General features: G+C 44.5%; 1 protein-coding gene across 1 annotated transcript in view; it reads left to right on the forward strand.

Moving 5' to 3' along the window:
• Positions 1-1,503: 1,503 nt before the first annotated feature.
• PIWIL4 (piwi like RNA-mediated gene silencing 4) overlaps positions 1,504-23,051 on the forward strand; it is an 82,665-nt gene continuing 61,117 nt past the window's right edge. Inside the window, exons 1-7 of the mRNA XM_089775713.1 lie at positions 1,504-1,881; positions 4,342-4,444; positions 5,522-5,647; positions 8,900-9,114; positions 11,649-11,770; positions 17,823-17,903; positions 21,307-21,504. Of these exons, the coding sequence (XP_089631839.1) occupies positions 1,798-1,881; positions 4,342-4,444; positions 5,522-5,647; positions 8,900-9,114; positions 11,649-11,770; positions 17,823-17,903; positions 21,307-21,504 (929 nt within the window). The 5' untranslated portion in view covers positions 1,504-1,797. The remainder of the gene's footprint in view (positions 1,882-4,341; positions 4,445-5,521; positions 5,648-8,899; positions 9,115-11,648; positions 11,771-17,822; positions 17,904-21,306; positions 21,505-23,051) is intronic.

Raw genomic sequence — 23,051 nt, forward strand, 5'->3', positions numbered from 1 at the left:
AGACACAGCCTAGATGTTTATGAAAATATATTATATATATTGGGATCTATTTACTACTTTTTTTCATGACAATATGAACTGTTTGTGTCTGGGTGCCATGGCACTGCACTGCAGTATAAGGTGACTTTGTTGGGACGGCAACATGAGGTGGGGGCTCTGGGCTGGAGCATGGTAGGGTGAGGTGAGGGCTCTCGCTGGGAATGCAGACTGTGTGGTGGGGATGAGGAGTTTGGGCTGTAGAAGGTTGCTCTAGGCTGTGGCTGAGGGGTTTGGAAGATGGGAAGGGAATTAGGGCAGGTGCATGGAAAGGGGTCCAGGTGGCACTTACCTTAACCAACAAGTAGTCCTGCGGCATCTTAGAGACTAACAAATATATATATAAAGTATCATGAGCTTTCGGGGGCAAAACCCACTTCTTCAGAAAGCTCATGATAATATTATATATATATATTTGTTAGTCTCTAAGGTGCCACAGGACTACTCATTATTTTTGCAGCTAAACACTAACATGCCTACCCCCTTGAGATTTTTTTACCTTATGCGGTTTCTGGAAGCAGCAGCTTGACCCTTCTCCTGCTGCTAACCAAAGGTGTGGCCAGGCAACAGACCACATTGCCCTGTCTGCCGCTTTTGCTCACTGGAAGTTCTGGGCCAATGGTAACTGCAGAGCTGGCACTTGCAGTAGGAGCAGCATGCAGAGCCCTCTGACCCTATGCATGGGAGCTGGAAGGGGGGACGTGCCACTGCTTCTGAAGCCAGGGTAAACCAGGAGCCTGCCTCTCCGCCACCAAGTGGACTTTTATGGGTTTGGAAAAACTTCAAAAACAGCCAATAGTCTTGCAGCACTTTAGAGACTAACAAAACATGTAAATGGTATCATGAGCTTTTGTGGGCACAACCCACTTCTTCAGCTGACACCAGAAAAAGTGGGCTGTACCTGTGAAAGCTCATGATAACATCTACATGTTTTGTTAGTCTCTAAGGTGCAACTAGACTATTTGCTGTTTTTTAAGTTTTCTAGTTACAGACTAACGGGGCTACCCAGCTGAAGCTTTTATTGGCTTGGTCAGAGGTGGTGACTGGAGCTATCAGAATTCCTTTTCATTCACCTGGCAACCCTAATTGCATGTCAGTTGCAAGGTGACTTTGTGGTGACACTGCACTCTGCGTTGGGGCTGTGATCTCAGGCATTCCCACCCCATGTCCTAACCTGTCTGCAGTGTAGTTTCCCAGGGAGTGGGCGAGAGGATTGCTCCTATGTCTTGCCGCCCGTCCCTGGGCTGCAGCGAGGTCTGTATAGTTACCACCCTGGGGCTGATTTCCCAGGGAGACGCCCCAATGCCCTGCCCCAGGGAAGGGGCTGCAACTGCTCAACCTCCGGACCAGCCTGTCCCTGGAGGTGTCACGTGCCTGTCACACCAGCCCCTCCCCTCCGCGCTGCGGTACAGCTAATGGGAACACGGGGTGGTGCAGAGGGGCGTGGCTTGCAGGGGGATGCGCGCGCAGCCTTCCGCAGCGTCACGTGTGGCGGCAGAGCGCGGGAATCGGGTGCCGGCGAGCGAGCGCGCGGAGCGAGGCCCGGCCAAGGTCTCTCCGCCCTCGACTTGCTGAGGCGGCCCCGGGCTCCTCGCGCCCTGTCGTGGCCTGTGCGGCTCGCCATAACCCTTCCCGCCCCCGGCACCGCGGTGACCCGCCCCGCCCCGCTGAGGGAAAGGCGCGGGGGTAACGGCCCCGCCCGCGGCAGCAGCGTTCACACCCTCGTGTCCGTGTTTCCCGCTCCCAGGGCGGCGCGTGGAAATGAACGGGCGGGCGCGGGCCCGAGCGCGAGGACAAGCTCTTCCGGGCGGCAGCAGCGGGCAGCCTGGCTCCTCGCGGTGGCCGGTGGGTACTTCCCATGCGGGCGGTGCGCTGTGCGCTCTGCCGGCTTCTCCTTCGCCCGTGTCCCCCTCCCCCTCAGGGGGCCCGGGCCTGTTCCCGACGGGACCGATCCCTGCCTTGCTGTGCGGCCTGCCAGCTTCCGCCCCGACCGGCAGGTTCATCCCTGATCTCTGCCGGGGCTACTTGCCTGGCTCACTCGCCCTCCCCTCCGGTTGTAAAACGCACCGCCTCCCCCCTGGCCACCCCGATCACTTCCCCGGCGATATGAGATTGGCAGCTGGTTCTTGAAGTTGTTGACCCTGAGTGCGAATTCGGTCCAGCGCCTCTTCATGTCTTCACATGATTTAATTTAGCTTTCATTTTGGATTAATTACCGAGATTAAAAATAAAATGTAGCGTAATCTCCTTTATTGCAAGAAACACAAAATATTCACGCTCTTGCACGGCTTTTCTGCTTTCCTTTGTAAATCTTGAAAGACACAGAGTTGTACCAGGAATGTTGTATTTTAAACTTGACATTGAAAAATGGTAGCCTGCATTTAAAATGAAATGAATCATCCCAGGACAATTTGTCAGTGTGCCCATTCGGTCATGCTGCTCTGCTTTTAGTTTTTATGATAGGCAGTGGGTGACAAAGACCTGCCTTATCAAGAAGGGGTGAAAGCTGCCATTCAAAACTCAGCACCAAAATTGTTTTGTTTTGACTAGTTACTACAGGGTGGACCTCCCTGGTTTTGCACCCTTGGGACCTGACTGGTCCCGAATGAGGGGATTTGCCAGACCAGAGAAGGTTCCTCCACTTGTGACCAGGGCCAGCTTGAGCCATTTCTGCGCCCCAAGCAGCACGTGTGTGACACGTGCAGCCCTGCCCCCAGCGCGTTGCGCACCTTACAACTGCCATCGAGCGCGCAGTGCCTGATGGCAGCTCTAAGGGTTGCCGCGCAGCACCTGATGGCAGCTCTAAGGGGCACCGTGTGGCCCCCGGCCCTAGACCCTGGGTGCGCGGTGCCCATTACAGCTGCCATCAGGTGCCCGCCCATAGGTTGGCGCCCCAGGCAGCTGCCCGGCAACCCCCCACCCTTAATCTGGCCCTGCTTGTGACCCATGCTGCCCCTAGGCTTGGGCTCCAAGTTGTCCCTGCTGCTGTCTCAGCTCCTCAGGGCTCTCTAGCTACTTCCAACCCTGCTGCTGTCAGGACTGGAGTGCCAAGGCCGGAGCTTCCCGATTGCCACAGAGCCGGAGCTCTGTGGCCAGGGCCGGAGGGCAGCTCCACCATGGGGGCTGCGGCCAGAGCTCACTGGCTGCCGCAGGGGGTGAGCTCACGGGCCAGAGCTCTCTGGCTACGGCTGGAGCTTCATTGTTATTGGGGACAGAACTACCTGCCGTGCTGCCCATCTTCTTTCCCCCTCCCTGACATGGGGCTCCTAGCTGAGTCACCAACCTCCACCCCAACCCTCCCGCTGCTCTCCTGCCTCTCTGCCAGACCTCCTTGTTCCTGGGCTCTGTGATCCAGGAACATCTGTGGTCCTGATAGATCACAGATGTTGCCAGACCAGAGAGTCCTGGTTTAGGGAGGTACAACCTGTAGAATATTAGCCATATAGTCTCAAAAATATGGAAAGAAAGAATGGTTATTATTAATGTCCCTTGAAAAATATTAGGGGGAGGTTCTGCAGTAAATTCTGTTAGTGTTCCTAAATTGAAGATTTTTTTAAGTAGTAGACAGCAGGTTGTATTTGTTTCCAGTATTTGTACTTCTCTGTTCCTGTTATCTGAGAGGCTTTCTGTTGCTTCTCTCCAGGGGTGGCCTGTGAGTATAGGCCGACTCGGCCGTTGCCTATGGCGCCTCCTTCAACGGGGCGCCCAATGATGACATCACGCCATTGACAGCTGTGCGAGCGGGGGCGCCAATTGCGCGTTCCGCCTGCGGCGCCAGCTGCCGCAGCCTACCTCAGGCCATCCCTGCTTCTCTCTAAGCAGGTCTTTGAATGAAATTATCTCAGTACCAGAGGTGAAAGTAAGTGGGTGCATTCTGGCACGCAGCTCCCACAAGAGCTGGCTAAGCTGTGGCAAAAGCAAGCAGGGAGCTATTTAAAGAGCTGACAGGGACCTGGATTGCAATAGGACAGTACCTGTAAGAAATTTTAAGTTATGTTCACCCCTGCTCAGTTCACTAAGACTGTGATTGGGCAATCTATCTTATCTCAGTGTAAGTATAGAGGACTTCTACACAGGCTTAAAAGTTAAATATGTGCTGAGGGACAATGTTATTTCTAGTCTACAGTGGCAGTCTCTGTTCTGTGCCATGTCGACATTTCTTTACACTATCACCTGTGTGACTTTCAGCAGTGATCTCATGAGAATATGCATCGTGATATTATGACAGTGGGCCATCTACAAAGTAATTATTTTGTAACTAAGGTATTTTCAATTTTACGGACATATCTTATCCATATCTTACAGGATTTTTCAACAAGTGATGAGCCCTTGGTTGTTAGGACTTCACAATCTGAAGAAGAAACCTCAACTTTCTGTGGTCACAGGGGAACAAGACTTACGCAGCGATGTAAGACGACAGCTACATTAATTACTTTACTTGGAAAGCTCTTTACGTCAGGGCCTGTCTATTTGTTTTCTCTTTGTATAGGGCATTATACAATAGTCGTGGTCCATGACTGAGGACCTTGGTGTTACTGTAATACAAATTATAATAGTGGATAATGTATGTTGTTATTAACAACCATGGTAAAGTAGCTTGTTTTCTAACTGAATGTATTAATATGTGGTAGCAGGCTATAGACAGAATAAAGACACAGATGAGTTGCAAGTCTTGCATAAACTTGTGAAAACTTCTTGATGTTGTCTTTAAATAGGAATTTATTTTTAAATCTCTAAGACATCTGTTAATACTACCGTGACAATCATATGGTAGCTCTGGTTTTTAAAAAGTGATTTTGTATCTCATATATTTTGGTTTTTAAAAAGTGATTTTGCGTCTCATTTATTTTGTATTCTCAGGCCCTACATGGTGCGGGGGTGTGGGTGCAAAGGGTGTGAATGTGCTCTCCCATGGTCCCCCAAGTATGTGTGCTCCAGCTGGCTGGGGGAATGCAGAAGTGGTGCACTGGCCGAGCCTCCCTCCCCCATGCTCCGGCCAGCTGGGGGAAGGCTGGAGCTGATTTTCCCCCCTCCCCTAGGAGCGAGGTCCAGCCCTGTCCCTGGCCTCGCTCCTGAGAGTGGGGAGAGCGGGGAATCAACCCAGCCTTTCCGCAGCCAGCCAGAGTATGGGGGAGAGAGACTTGGACAATGTGTCATTCCTGCCTTTCCCTGGGCAGCTGGAGCACGCTTACTTGGGAAACCATGTGGGGGATTGTGCGCTTTCGCTCCCTTGCGATCCACATTTATAAAAAAGCAACCCCCACAGAAATTCCTGCATACAGGCCTTATGCTGCTGTACAAATAAAATCCATTTTAACGTTTTCCAATTAAATATCATAATTCTTGCTATAAGTTTGACAAAAATTGAAGACTAACAGATTGAAGGCTATGAAACTACCTACGTCTATATGAATTCTTAGATTATTTTGCTGGATTTAAAATGGAATGAATACATTTTACAGTTATTTCCATATTTCTCTTCAAGATGGCCTTTCTGCTGGGGATTCTGGATGCACACTGGTGGAGAGAGGGGGAAAGACTCGATGTAACTTTCAAGATTTGGGAGTATATACCAGAGAGACTATGGCACATGTGAAAGAATCTAAAACAGGTAAAGTAACTCCATTTCCTTCAGGTTAGCCTTGTCTTCCAAAGGCCTGATTTGGACAGGTGGTGAATACCCATGGTACCCATTGATTTCAGTGAGTTGCAAGAACTTTCAGTGGCAAGCCTACAGTATTTGGTTAGTACATGGAAACATGAAAATATGCAAGTACAAGGTGCTGAGAGCCCTTAACCTGGTGCTGAAGTACTTGTTTTTTCAGAATATTCTCTCAGATCCATACCAGTTTCCAGTTGTCAAGAAAATGCTCTGAGATGACTAATTTTTGACATCTAAATTTCTTTGTGTTACTTATATGATATACTAGCATTAATCTCCGGCATTGCCCAGGGAAAATATAATAAAAGGTGTGATGAATGAACTACTTCAGTGATATTAACATAGCATATTTTATTGGAAATACTTTTCTCTTATATATGACTTTAAGAAGTGAACATAGTGATGTGCTTACAAAATGCATGTACATTTAACTCATTTCTTGATAACAGAAGGTGTGAATGAACTACGTAAATTACGTTAACATAACATATTTCATTGCAAATACTTTTTCTTTTATCATGGGGAAATGATCTCGTAGTTGCAGTTTATGTGACACGCTTAACAGAAGAGTCCAGTAAAAGCCTATAATCAGAAGCTACTAAAAGCTAATTAGTTGCCCAATTGGAGCTCTGGGGGCCCAATTGGGGCTCTGAGGGACCCGATTTCGAGCTATAACCAATCCGGTTATTGAAGTTAGGAAATCAGTAGTATCAGTGCAAAATTTTGTGTTTCTATGATCAGGTGCTACTAAAAGCTAATGATCCGTGGGCCCAATTGGAGTTCTGGGGGACCTGAGTTTGAGCTATAACCAATCCAGTTATTTAAGTTAGGAAATCAGTAGAATCCGTTCAAAATTTGGTGTTTCTAGCTCTTATCGTTTCGGAGATCTTTCGGGACAAACAAACAAACTAACTTAGTTTTGGAAATATTTTTAAGAAGAGTCAACTTTCTTGGCTTCTGAAATTAAGCTTCCCTGACATGGCATAATGCATTTTGCGTTAGCTCTTCTGGCAGACGCTCTTGATCTCTAGGATCCAAGGGAGTCATATATCTAACCAGAGATAAATCTTTAACTTAGTTTAAAAAAAAAGTCTTCTCTAGTAAGATGTGCAGGAAATGTATGTTGTATTTGTTAAATGAAGTATCAGTATTTTGAATTGATTCAAACATAGATAACATTTTTAATTTTGAACAATCGAACATCTAGTGAATTTTGATTTTTTTTGTAGAAAATCGTAGTCTCTGATAACCAAAAAGTTCCACCAGAGGGGAAATGTGATCTTGTAGCTGTAAGAAAGGACCAGGACTAAGATCCGTATTCTGTTGGTGGATCTGCCACATACTTAGTGTGTGACTTTATGTAGATTACTTAGTCTTCTGTGTCGAAGGGCTTGTCTCCACTGCTGGGCAATCCAGCCATTGTGGGGTTGACTTTAACAGGTCTAGTGAAGACCTGCTAAAATGACTGCAGAGTGATTTCCCTTTAACTCCGGTATTCCACCAGAATGAGAAGCATAAGGTAAGTCAACGGAAGAGTTCCTTGTGTCATCTGAGTTCGGTGTAGATACCATAGTAAGTTGACCTAAGTTATGTTTACTCCAGCTACATGTTTAATGTAGATGGAATTGCATAACATAGATCAAATTTAAGGTATGTCTTCACAGCAACATTATTTCACAATAACTAGCGTTATTTCGAAATAACTTAATCTGTGTTTACACAACAGGCAGTTATTTCGAAATAATGTCAAAATACTGTCAGGCTGGAGGAGTTCTTACTCCGACTCCTGTAACCCTCACTGTATGAAGAGTAAGGGAAGTTGGAGGAAAAGTGCTCTATTTTGAAATACGTGCTGTGTAGACGCTCCCAATTTCAAAATAAGCTATTTCAAAATAAGCTATGCAATTGACATAGCTCAATTTGTATAGCTTATATTAAGTTAATCCCTGCTGTGTAGACTCACCCTTAGGGATATAACCTATTAAGCAGAGGTCTGGCTAGATGGAGCAGCCCCCTGCTGACAGCTGGGCCCACTATGCCATGCCGTGCGTGGGGGCACTTCAGCTTAGCTCCCCGCCCATGGGATCCAGGTTAAACATAATGGTTAACTGGGATTTTATATCCCTAGTCATCTTAACCCCATAGTATAGACCCACCCTAAGTCTCCCCCTCTATAAAATGGAGATAACATCACTTTATTTCACAGAGGTATTTCCTGGCTTAATCTGTTAATATTTATGTGCTTTGAGAGCCTTAAATAGAACATAATACAGAAGGATACAGTATTATTTCATAATCAGACATTAGCATGCATTTCAAAGGGGCGACTATAACTAGGACAAGCCAACGTTTCAGAAAAAATCCACTACATCATGGTGGTATGCTGTTTTATTATACTGAAAAGCAGTTTGGGTGTGCAGTTAGAAAGCAAACTTGCTCTGCTTATGTACAGTGACCCCATTTATGTGTGGTACTTTGTATATAAAATATGGTAGGAATAAGTGTTTTATGAAACTGCTTTTTTGAAAAAAAGGAGAAAACAGTCTGACTTAACCCACACAAGCTGACATCAGCAGAGTCCCTTGATATATCTTAAGAACATTACACAGGGCATGTCTATGTACAACCCTGGGTGACTGGTCATAGGTCTGGTCTTCATGATCTTTCAAAATAAGAAAACAGAGGCTAGTAGTTGTGTGTAATCAAATGGCCATATTACCATATTTATTTTGGAGCTTGCTTGCTTGCTTATTTTATTTTATTTTATTTTATTTTATTTTCCTACACTTCAGTTATTTTGCCAGATCTAACATATATATTAATCACTATCAAATAGTTCATTGGGACAAATGAAGAGAGGGGTGGAAAGACCCAATGTAAGACCCAATTAGTCTTTAGTGTATTTTTGTAAAAAAGCACATGATGGCAGTGGGAAAATGCTTTTTTCAGCCCATTTTTATTATCTTATGTTTAATCAGATGTTGTGTTCCGTCTAATTGTATTAATATTGGTAAGGTATTCGTTTTGATTGACTTGCATTTGTATACTGATCAATGCTTAGTTTAAAAAAATCTGTTTTGTTTCTTAAGGTTAATGGACAGTAAAGTATTGCCTGTAATTACTTAATATGACTTAAATATTGACAGTAACATTTTTCCTAAGTTTATTTTAACCCAAGTTTCTTTCTTTTATCTGTTTCAGGATCCAGTGGCATTCCAGTGAAAGTGGTCACAAACTTATATAACTTAGGTTTGCCCAGGGAATGGCAGCTTTACCAATACCATGTAACATTTAGTCCAGAGTTGGAGTCAAAGCGCCTGCGCATTGCTTTGCTTTACAGCCATACCGAACTTCTTGGAAAAGCCAAAGCATTTGATGGAGCTATCCTTTTTCTTTCTCAGAAGCTGGAAAATCAGGTGAAGATAATCTTCTTGTGCACTGTAGCATTACCACAAAGCCAGTCTTAATTATGACTTTTGTGTTGGCAGGCCGAACTATTGCTAACTCCTTCAAAATGTTTGTTTTATTTTTTTAAAAGAGTTTTAATTTCTGTGTGACTAAGTCATCTCCTCTTATCTGAAGTTTGTCTGATGTAGACAATATCTTCTGTCGAAGGGGGATGGTTTAGTGCGGTGTTTCTTAACCATTGGCACGAGTACCCTTAGGGGTACTTGAGAGAAGTCTGGGAGATACGTCAACACAACTGAAATTTGGAGAAAACTGAATTTTTGTTTTCAGTTTTACAGCGCTTTATTATTTTTGTACTTTTTACACCCAAAATTTAATCTCCCGTCCGGTTTCGATTAAGTTGTTTAAACAAATTTGTTGCAATGGTAGAAAAAAATGTTGTGTGTCTGAAAACTGTAGGTACTGGCGGTACTTATATATTTTTTTTTAAAAAGTAGGTACTTTATAAAAAAAGGGTTGAGAAACACTGATTTAGTTAAGACTGAAATAACAGGATCAAATCAATTCATCATTCTGCCAAGGTAGATACATTGAATTCCATGCATTGTATTGTGTGTGGATTTTTTTAAAATGAGGTTTGTCTGCTCTTGGTGGCACACATTAAATTCCTCTAGACATGATATTCTGATGTTCTGAGTTTTACATGCTAGTTGTCTCATGCGACTTCCATCCTTCTACCCAGAGGTGCCTGCATTTCATTAGTGCTGCATATATGTTTACATTTTGCCAATCTTTAATTGAGTGTAACTCCTATTTGAATTGTTTGTTATATCTGTTAAATAATAGACTTCACTTTCCAGAGCTGTTAATATAACACTTTTCAAAACTTGAAAATACAGTGTATTTTGAAAAAGTAACAAACAAACAAACAAAGATGCTCAATTCCCTGTTTTCTGGAGCTTCACATAGCATATTGAAGTGGCTTCACTTTTCCATATTAAAAATTGCTATTGCATACTAGTTGTATTTTTCAGTGTTTGGTGGCCTTGCAAACATTGCTCTGCAAGTCTTGTTTAATAATATTTCTAGTGTTCCAGTAATCTGCAGTTTGAAACATTACTGGGATAAAAGGTGAGTAAGTATGTGTGTATGGGGGCGTGGGGGAGGCGGGATGATTTGCAATGTAGCTGTTTAAATGAGTTTATGGAAGAAAAAGCCTTTAGCTTCTTCTAGGGATGTAATAGTGTGGTTGATTAACCGATAAGCAAAGGCTTATAGGTTAATGCTATAGACTACACGCATTTCCCTCCTCCCCCATCAGTAAATTTTTTAGTAGGCTGGCCAGCAGCCTGGCTCAGTCCTGACTTGCGACAGGTCCGGAATCTAGCATTTAAAGTGTTATTAGGAAATAGGTGGGCAAGTAGCCAGGCTTAGTTCCAGCTCACGCTGGGTCCAGGAGCTCAAACACCCCCCTCCCCCCCCCCAGACAGGGGCTGCTACCACCCTGTATCAGAGGCAGCAGCATGGGGCGACAGGTCTGGGAGGGAAGCTGTTTTTTAAACTGGCTCCCTTCATGAACCAGTTCCTGCCTGGCACCTGTGATACACAGGCAGCAGCGCAAGGTGGCAGGGAGCTCCTCAGGAGTTGAGACAGATTGCACTGGCTGCTGACCCCTCCTCCAAAGACTATAGAATTATCGATAATAATTCATGAGGTTACTCAACTATTCAGTTAACCGATATTTAACATCCCTAGCTTTTTCAAGGTTATACTTTGGGGATGTCTGTACTGCAGGCTTTTTGCACAAGAAGGTTTTTGCGGAAGAGATCTTCCGCAAAAACTTCTTGTGCAAAAGCGCATCCGCACCTCAAAAGTGCATTGCAAAAGTAATGTGCTTTTGCGCAAAATAGCGCCCACACTGCATGAACACTCTTGCACAAGAAAGTTCTGATTGCCAGTCACAGAATGGCCATCAGAGCACCTGTGCTTTTTCTGATAGGCTCTTTTTGCGCAAGAAACCCCTTGAGCGTCCACACACAGCTTTTTGTGCAAGAATTCTTGTGCAAAAAGGAGTTATTCCTTGTGGGGAGAGGTATACCTACACCGCAAAAAGCCCTCTGTTCTGCCGTTTTACTGTAAATTTTCTTGCACAAAAACGTGCTTGAGGTGTGTACGCTCCTCAGGTTTTTGCGCAAAAAGCCTGTAGTGTAGACATAACTTGATAGTAATTTTATGCCCCATAAATATTCATCAGTGACCTTTGCATTGTAAGAAAGCTGTGTCTTTGGGAGAATAAAGATTATGCTAATAAACAGAGTGCTGTTGGTCAAAGGCCTGCCTGGTTAATTTTTGCATTAGTTGCAGTCCTCATTATAAAGATTAACTTCCTGATCCTAGAAAAATCTATGAAAAAACAAATGATCTCAGATGTATAGAATACATTTTTGTGCAGTTAGACTTTTTATAACTACTATTCTGTATTCAAGGTAGGATCTGGACCAGGTATTATATATATGTGTGTATGTTTTGAATTTTTTCTTAGATTACGGAATTATCAAGTGTAACAAAAAGAGGTGAGACTGTAAATATCACCATTACACTAACAAATGAGCTAGCATCAAGTTCCCCTGTGTGTATTCAGTTTTTCAATATCATCTTTAAGAAGTAAGTAGTTTTGAAAGTGTTTGTTTTAAATTAACTTTTAAAATTGCAGCATAAAACCATGGATTTGTCAAAAACTTTGAGAATTAAATTTCTAAAACGTTGCATATCTAGTAACATTTGACTTTTTCAATTTCTCAAGTGTAAAAACGTGGATTGAAAATCTCTTGGTGTCTTACTGCCAAATGTAGTTATAGAAAATAATTTTAAAAATAAATTTAACTCCCAACACCATTTGCTCCAGAGAAACTTCTTAGGCCAGTAATTAATTTGGAGTGTTGACTATTAAACATAATATAGAGACTTGCAATGCTATCTTTTTACCTGCATGAAAACCCTTCTCCATAAAGTCAGTAAGCACAAAACTTTACATATTATTCTAAGTAAATCTTGGCTTGAGAGTTTCTGTTGTTTAAAAAAATTATTGATGGGCTATGACATAGAATACCATATTTCAAATACATCTGAAGAAATTGTGCCTGTCCACATTTTCATACAAATTAAATAACTGTGGTTTATCCAGGACACAAATGTGCAGTACAGTGTTGGCACAACTTTGGATGCTAATTTGGTGTTTGAGATCTGGAAAAAAGGAACAGTTATATTGTTTAGTTGTTTTTATACCAAAATTGAGCTCAGATGTATCCATAAGTGTAGGTGTTTAACCAGTTTTAACTGACAAGTAATAATTCATAGTGTCAAGTCAGAAAAGAGCAGTTTACCTACTTTAGAAAATGGATAATTATTTTCGGATAAAATTCTCCCTTGTGGGTGGGCCTGCACAATTTCCTGTTTACCATAAAGCATCTGTAAGCTTTTAATCTAAGTTATAAATGGTGTTTAAATGATGCATATCGTCTTGTGCAGGTCCTTTGCAGAGCCGCGAATTTCATCTAGTATGCAGAATAGTGGTAGAAATGTAGTCGTGTTAGTCTGATGCAGCTGAAACAAAAAACAGGACTGCGTAGCACTTTAAAGACTAACAAGATGGTTTAATAGGTGATGAGCTTTCGTGGGCCAGACCCACTTCCTCAGATCAAATAGTGGAAGAAAATTGTCACAACCATATATACCAAGGGATACAAATAAAAACTGAACATGTATGAAAAGGACAAATCAAATTTCAGAACAGAAGGGGTATGGGAGGGGGAAGAGGGGGAGGTAAATGTCTGTGAGCTAATGATATTAGAGGTGATAATTGGGGAAGCTGTCTTTGTAATGGGTAAGATAATTAGCGTCTTTATTCAAATTTGAATGTAAAGAGTCGAATTTAAGCATGAATGACAGTTCAGAGGATTCTCTTTGAAGTGAAGTCTTAAAAGGTCTTTGAAGCAGGATGCAGGTAATCAAGTCGCTGAGACAATGTCCTTTCTGGTTGAAATGGCAAGAAACTGTTTTTTCTTTGTGATCCTGTCTGATATCTGTTTTGTGGGCATTGATCCTTTGGCAAAGTGTCTGAGACGTTTGTCCAATGTACATAGCAGACGGACACTTTCTGCACATGATTGCATAAATTATATTTCTGGATGCGGAGGAATATGTGTTCTTGATCTTATAACTCACTTGGTTGGGTCCAATAATGGTATCAGCAGAGTGAATATGTTGACAAAGCTAGCAACAGGGTTTGTTGCAAGGGAAGGTACCAGGGTTGGTATTAGTGTGGTATGTCCTGTGGTTGTTGGTAAGAATCATCTTGAGGTTAGGTGGTTGTCTATAGGAGACTATGGGTCTGTCTCCCAGAGCCTCTCGGAGTTTAGTATCCTGTTCTAATATAGGCTGTAGTTTATTGATAATGTGTTGGACAGGTTTAAGTTGGGGGCTGTAGGTGATGACAAGTGGTGTTCTATTGTTGGTTTTCTTGGGTCTGTCTTGAAGTAGTCGGTTTCTAGGTATTCGTCTGGCTCTTTCAATTTGCTTTTTTATTTCTCTGGGTGGGTAGTTTATAAATGCTTGGTAGAGATCCTGAAGTTTCTGGTCTCTGTCAGCGGGATTAGAGCAGATGCGGTTGTATCGAAGGGCTTGGCTATAGATGATGGATCGTATGGTGTGTTCTGGATGGGAGCTGGAAGCATGTAAGTAACTGTATGAGTCAGTGGGTTTTCTGTAGAGAGTGGTGTCTAATTTTCCATTGCTGATTTGTACTGTGGTGTCCAGGAAATGGATCTCTCGTGTAGAATGGTCCAGGCTGAGATTGATGGTGGGGTGTAGGTTGTTAAAATCTCTGTGGAATGTCTCCAGTGTTTCTTGGCCATGCGTCCAGATCATAAAGATGTCATCGCTGTAGCGTAAGTAGAGAAGGCGTAAAAGAGGACGGGAGTTGAGGAAACGTTGTTCTAGGTCAGCCATAAACATATTAGCATAGTGTGGGGCCATGCGTGTGTACCCATGGCTGTGCCGCTGATCTGGAGGTATAAGTTGTTCTCAAACTGGAAATAATTGTGGGTGAGAACAAAGTTACATAGCTCTGCTATCAGATTGGCAGTGGTGTCTTCTGGGATAGTGTTTCTAATTGCTTGTAATCCATCTTCATGTGGGATGTTGGTGTATAGAGCTTCTATATCCATGGTGGCAAGGATGGTGTTATTGGGGAGGTTATCATTGTTTTGTAGTTTCTTGTAGTATGCAAGATTTGTTACCTTTCCAAATGCTAGCTAGGGAGCAAAGCTTCATTCATTATTTAAGTTCTTGACAAAATTCTCATTAGGAGCAGAATTAGGCCCATACTGTGCTCCGATGTGCAATATCTTATAATCTAAATATTAAAAGAACATTTGCATGAGATGTGGGGCAGCATTATTATTCTCATAAAATATTGTGTTTCACGTGCTTCCAAGAAAAATGGGAACCCTTTTCATATGAAAGCATCTTATGATAAGAAGCAATTTCAAGTGTGTAAACAAATGATTGCAAAACAGATATGTTCTGTTTATTCTCAGTTAGGCCAATTTGTGGTGTTGTTGACCACATGTAAAATACATTGATTAATTGGGGGGGATTTTGTTTTGTCACTTTCCTGATACCTTCTTTAGAAAGAAGGCTGGTGTTATATTTGAAGTACAGGCAGTCCCCGGGTTATGTACAAGATAGGGACTGTAGGTTTGTTCTTAAGTTGAATCTGTATGTAAGTCAGAACTGGCGTCCAGATTCAGCCGCTGCTGAAACTGACCGCCAGTTCTGACTTACATACAGAATCAACTTAAGAACCCCAGGCGTCCCCAAGTCAGCTGCTGCTGAAACTGATCAGCAGCTGATTCCAGGAAGCCCGGGGCAGAGCAACTCTGCCTCGGGCTTCCTGTAGTCAGCGCTGGTCAGTTTCAGCAGAAGCTGACTTGGGGACGCCTGGGGCAGAGCAGCTGGGGTGCTGCTGGGTTGCTCCAGTAGCGCCGCTCCTCCGTGCTACTGGACCAATCCAGCAGCACCTAAGCTGCTCTGCCCCAGGCGTCCTGATTCAGCCGCTGCTAAAACTGACCAGCAGCGGCTGAATCAGGACCTGGGGCAGAGCAGCTGGGGTGCTGCCGGGTTGGTCCAGTAGTGCCCAGAGCGGCGCTGCAGGACCAATCGGCAGCGCCCCAGCTGCTCTGCCCCAGGGTCCAAAACAAAAGCCTGGTCTGCTGGGGGGGGCACACTAGCTGCGCCCTCTCCCCCCAGCAGACCAGGGACACGGGGAGCAGAGCTGCAGCGGGGTGCCGCGCCTCTGAGGCTTTGCTCTGGCAAAGCCTCAGAAGCGTGGGAACCCGCCCGGTGCCCCTGGTCTGCTGGAGACGGTTTCCAGCAGACCAGGGGCACCGGAGCAGCTTACGAACAGGGCTTTCTCGCCCCGGAGCTCGCAGGTAGCAATCCGCCACCTCGACCTCCGGGGCGAGAAAGCCTGTAGTTTTTCTAGAATGTTAAAGGACAGTTTTTTCTCTCTGGTTATGACATGAAGTGGGATATAGATAACAAAGCAGTGTAATTCTTGATTATTAAAGAAAAGCCTGATTAGTGTTATAAGTAGTGTTTCCAGGTGTCTGGTTTTGAACCAGACAGTCCAGTATTTGAGCTTTCTGTTTGGGAAACAAATTGAGAAAATATAAATGTCCGGTATTTTCCAAGTAAGATGTAATGTAGATTGTGATGTAATGTCAAGTGTGTCTGGTATTTTTTTTAAAACTATCTGGCAACCCTAGTTATAAGGTATGATGCCTAAGGCTGAATGGCTTCATCTGATTCCAGAAGTTTGAATGTTAATTGTCCGGAATGTCTTACTCCTATTAAGTGACATAAATAAATTGGACTTGTTCTTTTGTTGGTTATTAAAGAGATTACGGAGTGTGATAGAGTTGTTAGGAAGCTTTCTTCTCTTCTCATCGTAATCTGTTTTGTAGTATTGGTGTGCTCTGTTAAACAGCTGCTATATTCCAGTTGGAGGAGAAAGGTTGAAGGGATTCTGCATTTCATTAGTAGGTGAAGTGTTTCCTATTCATGCTGCATAGTTCTCAAAGTGCTTTGGAAGCCTTCTGATCGAAGCGTTACATTAATGTAAGATACTATAATTAGTTAGTAGTATTGCCTATAGTTGAAACTTTATTTATGGCCAGCGTTTTGGGCAGCAGTAGTGATTTCTACTTTAATTTTAAACTTGGTCAAATACTGTGTTTGAGGTTCTATATTTCCTTACAGAACCTTAACATATGAAAAGCTCACTGCATGTAATTGTATGTATTTGTTAAAGGCCATGCTTTTTCTTTTCTTTTTAAATGAATTAATGTATTGCATTTGATGGTGCTTGTATATAACTCAACTATGTCTTAAATGTCATAGCAGTGTGGCCTCTTTGCCTACACACCAAAAATGTTTGCAAACTGTGACAACACACAGATTTTTTTGACTTCACTCATGAATTGTGCATTAGACCTTTTAGTAGAACAGGGTAGTACTAGCTACTGTTGTCCTGAACTCTTGCAGTATTTCCAGTTTGTACTAAAGTATAATAGTTGATACTGGTTTCTGAATGAGGGATGTAAGCACCAGCCGAGGAGTCAACTACCTGATAAGCATATGCTTATTGGGTAGTCGAGTGACTATTCGACTGCTCATTTCCTCCACCCCTGCTGTGTCTATATCAGAGGCAGCAAGAGGTGGGGAAGCAGAAGCTGGTGTTGGGCGGGGAGCCGGCTTAAAAGCCAATTTCCCCTCCCTGCACCATCTCCACAGTGTAGGGGGAGACAGGGGCGACAGCGTTGCAGTGATCCCTGGGCTGGTATGAGCTGGGACTGGGCTCTTACTACATTTAAAGTGCCCCCCCTTATTGAATAATCGAGTAGTCAGTGAAAATTGCATCGATTACTCGATTAGTTAATTAACCAATACTTAACATCCCTATTCTGAACTTCCCCTTCTTTTTTTCTTTTGACTACATGCCACTGATCTGCATATGGTCTTTTTTCTTTTAATTTTTTTCCTGCATAGTAAATTGTGAGATTGGTTAGATATAGCTTCTTTTTCAGGTCTAAATTGGGGATGTGAACCAGCCCCATGCAGGCTGGGAATTGGTAGACTCACAGGGGGGTGGAGGGGCTGCCAGTTCGGGAGCCTGTGTGGGCTGGGAGACTACAGCCCCTCTCAGCCCCCTTCCTCCCGTGAGGCTGTTGACTCCCAGCCCATGCAGGCTGGGAGCCGGGAGCCAGGAGCCCCATTGGGCTGGAGCAGCCTCTCTCCGCATGGCGGGGTCTGCTCCAGCCATGGCACTCCAGCCCAGTGAGCTGGAATAAACCTCCTGACCCCATTTAATCAGTTAAATGTTCATTTTAATCAGTTAACTTGTTAAGTAACTAAATGGGATTTTACGTCCCTAGTCCAAATTACTGTATTGAAACTTGAGCAATTTGTAGAAGGTAGCCTTATTTGAAGACTATAACTAGATTTGAGGATTCCTTTGTGAGTTCAGCTTTTGTTGTACAGTTTGTTAACTTAAAAATGTAATGATCTGTTGATGAGTTAAAATATCTATTTTCTGTGGGTTCAAAGAATTATATTTGTTATGTGATGTGTTGAAAAATATGTTACTAATCCATAGGGTTTTGAAAAAGTTGTCCATGTACCAAGTTGGTCGGAACTTCTACAGTCCTTCAGACCCAGTGGAAATTCCCCAGCACAAGTAAGGTTTTTGTTTTTTTGTTTATTCTCCTTTTAATTCTAGAATTTTCTTTTAACAGTTTATGGCAGGGTAGGCAATAATTTTGGCAAGCAGTTAAGGGCTTCACTTCTGTGGAGGGGATATGCGGTCTGGAATGGAGGTTGGATGCAGAAGGGAGCTTAGGGTGGGGACTGAGGTGCAGGAGAAGTTGTGGGGCCAGAGGGAGTTTTGGTGAAGGAGGTGTCAGCCGAAATGGTCAGGGCAGTGTGTGCGTGTGTGTTACACCCAAGTCTTCAACTGCTGAGACGCAAAGTCTCGTTGCAGTGGGCAGCCTAGGAGGCTGGAGGGCACCCCAAAAAATATTTTAACATTTGTGACTTTACTGCTAGGACCGGGGTCCCATTGCAAAGGGCAGCCAACAGGCTCTCAGACGCCCCGAGTTTATAGGAAGAGCTTATTACACCTCAGATTTTAGCTGCTAGGATACAGAAATCCCTTCGCAGCGGGCAGCCTGGGGAGGCTGAGAGGTGCCCCGACGGATCTGTCCCCTGGAAGCGACACGATCCAAAACGCCCAAGCTCTTCCTATACCTGTCCCTTTTGACCGGCTGAAGTTCTTTTGTTTGTGTTCGGTTCGGGTACAGCAGCATGGGTTCAAGTCAGAAGCTTGACACTCACTGGCTTATTTATAGGAGAAAGAAAGAGAAAAGAAATAAAGAAACTTGGTTCAGTATATATATATTTATAAGTGAATGAGGGCACCCCACTTATTCCCAAAGTTTATAGCTAAATCACCTTACCAAAGGCAGTTTACAATAGAAATGAAGCAGCTTGACTTAAGAAAACTATAATAAAGTAACTAAACTTACAACAGAGTGACAATTAAAGTGTACACATAAAGAAAACACATTGCAGGTACAATTCTCACCCCTGCGTTCCAGACTTAGCGTGGCCAGCGTCTTTCTCTCAATCCCTCGGGAAGAAGTAGGGCGAGGTTGGGCGTCCCACGGACCTCGGGAGACACTCAATACTGCCAGCAGGTGTAGGTGATTGGAGCTCAAATGGGGTGGACAACTAAACCCCTCTTTATACCCCTTGGGTCACATGGGCTTCTTCCTGGTCTCAAGTGGCCAATTAGGAAAAATGGCTTTGAATGCCAAGTTTCCCATGAAGGGTGCAAAGCATACTTCACACCTAGGAAAAATGCAGACAATGGGCACCTCTGATATGTGATGGGCGAAGATTCCTCTCCTGAGACAGTGCAGGCGTGTCGATTACTGATACTAGCCATCACAGCGACGGGAGGCCTCCCAGTCATCAGCTAGCCCATTTACTGTCTGGTTTCTGTTTATGGTAGAGTCAGGGACAGGCACCACACCTGCGTTCCCAGGGCATCAAAGGCTGACTGCCTTTCTCTTGCTCTCTCGGGGGGGGGAGAACAAGATGGGGTTCGTGTCTGGCTACAGGAGGGTGCTGTGATCTGGGACAGGAGCTTGGGGTGCACGATCCAGGAGGGGATAACAGTGTAGGAGAGGATTCTGGCCTATGGGAACGGTGTAGGAGGGAGTGTAGGGTTTGGGAGGGAGTTGTGATCTGGGAGAAGGGGAAAAGGGGTATAGAGTATTTGAGTGGTGGCCTGGGGCAGGTAGTCAGAGGGGGTGTGGTGCCAGAGGCTTACCTAAGTGGGAAGTGCTTACCTAGGTGGCTCCCAGCCAGCAGCCCTGCAGAAACCTGAGGCAGACTGTTTCAGTCTGAGTCTGCTGGCTGTTTCATGTGGCTCCTCTCCTGGCATGCGGGGGGCAGGGGAAGGTAGCGGGGAGAAGAAAGCTTCCCACATCAAAATTTCAAAGCTTCTTTTGACTGGAAACTGGCCAGTGGGAGCTGAGAGATTTTGCTGGCGAGGTGGAGAGCGCGGGCAATGTGCAAAAACTCCCTCCTCTCTCCACACCCATCTAGAGTGGAGACCAGATGGCTGTTGAAAGCATGAGTTGTTCTCTGCCTAAGGGTTCCAGTGAGGTTACTGTGGGTCTGGTCTGGCCTGCTGGCAGCCTCTTGCCCACTTCTGGTCTGTGGTAACATGTAAACCCTTTACATTATATCGTGCTGGAGAATAGTTTTAATGTCTGAATTTTGTGTGTGTGAACAGAATCCCTGCCATCACACCGAGGCTTTGTTGTTTTAATTCTTAGGATGTGCTGAATTAATAAAAATTGCAGTAGAAATTTAGGTACAGAGTCACTGTAAAGCAGAACAGCAGCAGCTAGCAGAAGAGTGGTGATCCTTCTCTCATGCTGGTAATACAAAGAGTGAGAGGTTATACTTTTTCATGTTTGTGTAGCAATAAATATGTGCAACCCACACACCTACTGGATGTAGTTCGCTGTCCCCATGCAGTGGAACTTAGATCACTTACAGAGAGAGAATCATAGAATACTAGAACTGGAAGGGACCTCGAAAGATCATCAAGTCCAGTCCCCTGCCCTCATGGCAGGACCAAGCATGGTCTGTATCATCCCTGATAGATGTCTGTCTAACCTGCTCTTAAATATCTCCGGTGATGGAGATTCCACAACTTTCCTAGGAAATTTATTCCAGTGTTTAATCACCCTGGGTATGTCTACACTAGCCCCCTAGTTTGAACTAGAGAGGCTAATGTAGGCATTTGAACTTGCAAATGAAGCTTTATTTGCATGTTCCCGTCTGGTCGCCATTTTTAAATGCCACTAGTCCGGACTAACTGCCCGTGGCTACACGCGGCAGTGAAACGGCAATTTGAACTAAGTCCTTAGTTCGAATTACCTGTTACACCTCATTTCAGGAGAAGTAACAGGTAATTTGAACTAAGGACTTAGTTCGAATTACCGTTTAACTGATGCGTGTAGCCGCGGGCAGTTAGTCCGGACTAGTGGCATTTAAAAATGACGACCGGACGGGAACATGCAAATAAAGCCCGGGATATTTAAATCCCGGCCTTCATTTGCAAGTTCGAATGCCTACATTAGCCTCCCTAGTTCGAACTAGGGGGCTAGTGTAGACATACCCCCTGACAGGAAGCTTTTCCTAATGTCCAACCTAAACCTCCCTTGCTGCAATTTAAGCCCATTGCTTCTTGTCCTGTCATCAGATGCCAAGGAGAACAATTTTCCCCTCTCCTTCCTGTGACACCCTTTATATACCTGAAACCACTATCATGTCCCATCATGAGAGAATAAATTTGCTCTACAACCTTATCTACAAGCCAGCTGGCTTTTAGTTGATGTGGCAGAGGCTCATGCATTAAGTTCCAGAGGGCCCAGGTTTGGTTCCACCTGTTAGTGCTTCATATGCAAATTTAATTACATGACAGCCAGGATGGTGGAAGTGGACCTATATTGTTAACATTTAAAAATAAAAATTTTAAAATATTTTTCTTTGTATTCTATAAGACTGACTCTTTGGCCAGGATTTGCTGTTTCCATTACGCAGTTTGAGAACAGAGTGATGTTAAGTGCTGACGTGAGCCATAAAGTCCTTCGCAGTGAAACGGTTCTGGAATTCATGACAAATCTGTACACCAGGATAGACAGATCATGTTTCATACAAACATGTGAAAAGGAGCTGGTAGGGCTTATTGTGCTTACAAGGTAAAGATATCACTATTTTGTTGTTCCATTTACTCAGATTTCTTGTCAAATAGAACTATTTATATAGAGAGGCTTTTAGCACAACTTTTTCTACATGAAAGTTGTAGAGATTTCTCATGTAATTCATAAATTGAGTGTTAATGAGGTTGGTGATGGCTGTTTATTAAGGATTATAAATGTATCTTGCAGTAGAAAGATCTGCAAAAGCAGGAGAGCATGAAAGAAAGCGAGATGTCCCATGGAGAGGACAGAAGGGAGATGAATAATGTATGTGGGGGAAGGCTGCTAGTTTGTGAGGGTGTTAGCCTGTGTGGGGAGGAATGTGGAGACATCTCCAGATCGTAAGGCTATGTGCCTCACATGGGAGTGCATTGGCTATCTCCACCAGCAAAAGAAGCTTTTGTGGGAGGTAACTTCAAGGTGGAGCCTCTCTATCTAGTATTGCAGCTCCATGGAGGGGCTGTGGGCCATCAGTTTTCTACCCTGACTATGATTTTAAAGTCTCCAGAAGATTGAGCTGAGTGGGAGAAGCAAAAACCCCTCAGCAGAACCTCTATCTGTAAAGGGCTCTGATTTCTTTTGCCTGCTGTGTGTACCACGGGATGATTCATTCTTTCCTTTTTTTAATTCTGATTTTTAAACAAAGCCTTTTGATGTCTGATGTAAAGATGTTAAAATTCAGGTTTGTGTAAATGTGAAACCACTGAAATTTTTAGCTCTTACACATTTACATGCGGGGGGCAGGCAGGAGTCAGTGCTCATGAGGAACCAGTTTTTAAGCTGGCTCCCTGCAAACACCGGTGAGCACCTGCCTACCTCTGCTGCTGCCTCTGATACAGAGGCAGGTGGCTCTGCGGGAGTCAGTATGTGCGAGGAGCCAACATCCCCAAGCGCCAACATCCCCACCCCACTGCCTCTGTATCAGAGGCAGCAGCACGGGGGTTAGGGAGGAGCTAGTATCCACACGTGCTGGCTCCGTGGAGCCACCTTCCCGTTTGTACTGGCTCCTGCCTGTCCTCCCTCCCTGGAGTTGCTGCACCTCTGTCAGAGGCAGCAGCTCAGGGGGGCAGGTGGCTCCACGGAAACCAGTGCTTGTGAGGAGTTGGCTTTTAAGTGGGCTCCCCCAGAGCACCGGCTCCTACCTGCCCCCTGTGCTGCTACAACTGTGGAAGGCAGCAGGGGGCGGCAGGCAGCTCCACAGGAGCCAGCACGTGTGGATACTAGCTCCTCCCTAACCCCCGTGCTGCTGCCTCTGATACAGAGGCAGTGGGGTGGGGATGTTGGCGCTTGGGGAGCCGGCTTGAGAGCTGACTTCCTAGGTGAACCAGCTTCCACCTGTCCGTATCAGAGGCAGCAGCGTGAGGGAGGGAAAGGCAGCAACCCACATGCACCATCTCCCAGCTACCCCTCTCGCCTTGCTGTCTCTGATACAGAGGCAACAGAGGGGTGTGTGTGACGATGCTGGTTAACCAATTATCCCAGACTTATCAGTTAACCATGTACATGAGTACACATTACATCCCTAGTCTGATGTTGTTGGGCCACTG

The sequence above is a fragment of the Pelodiscus sinensis genome, chromosome 1, assembly GCF_052426305.1.
Source record: "Pelodiscus sinensis isolate ZL-2025 chromosome 1, ASM5242630v1, whole genome shotgun sequence".
Classification (NCBI taxonomy): domain Eukaryota; kingdom Metazoa; phylum Chordata; order Testudines; family Trionychidae; genus Pelodiscus; species Pelodiscus sinensis.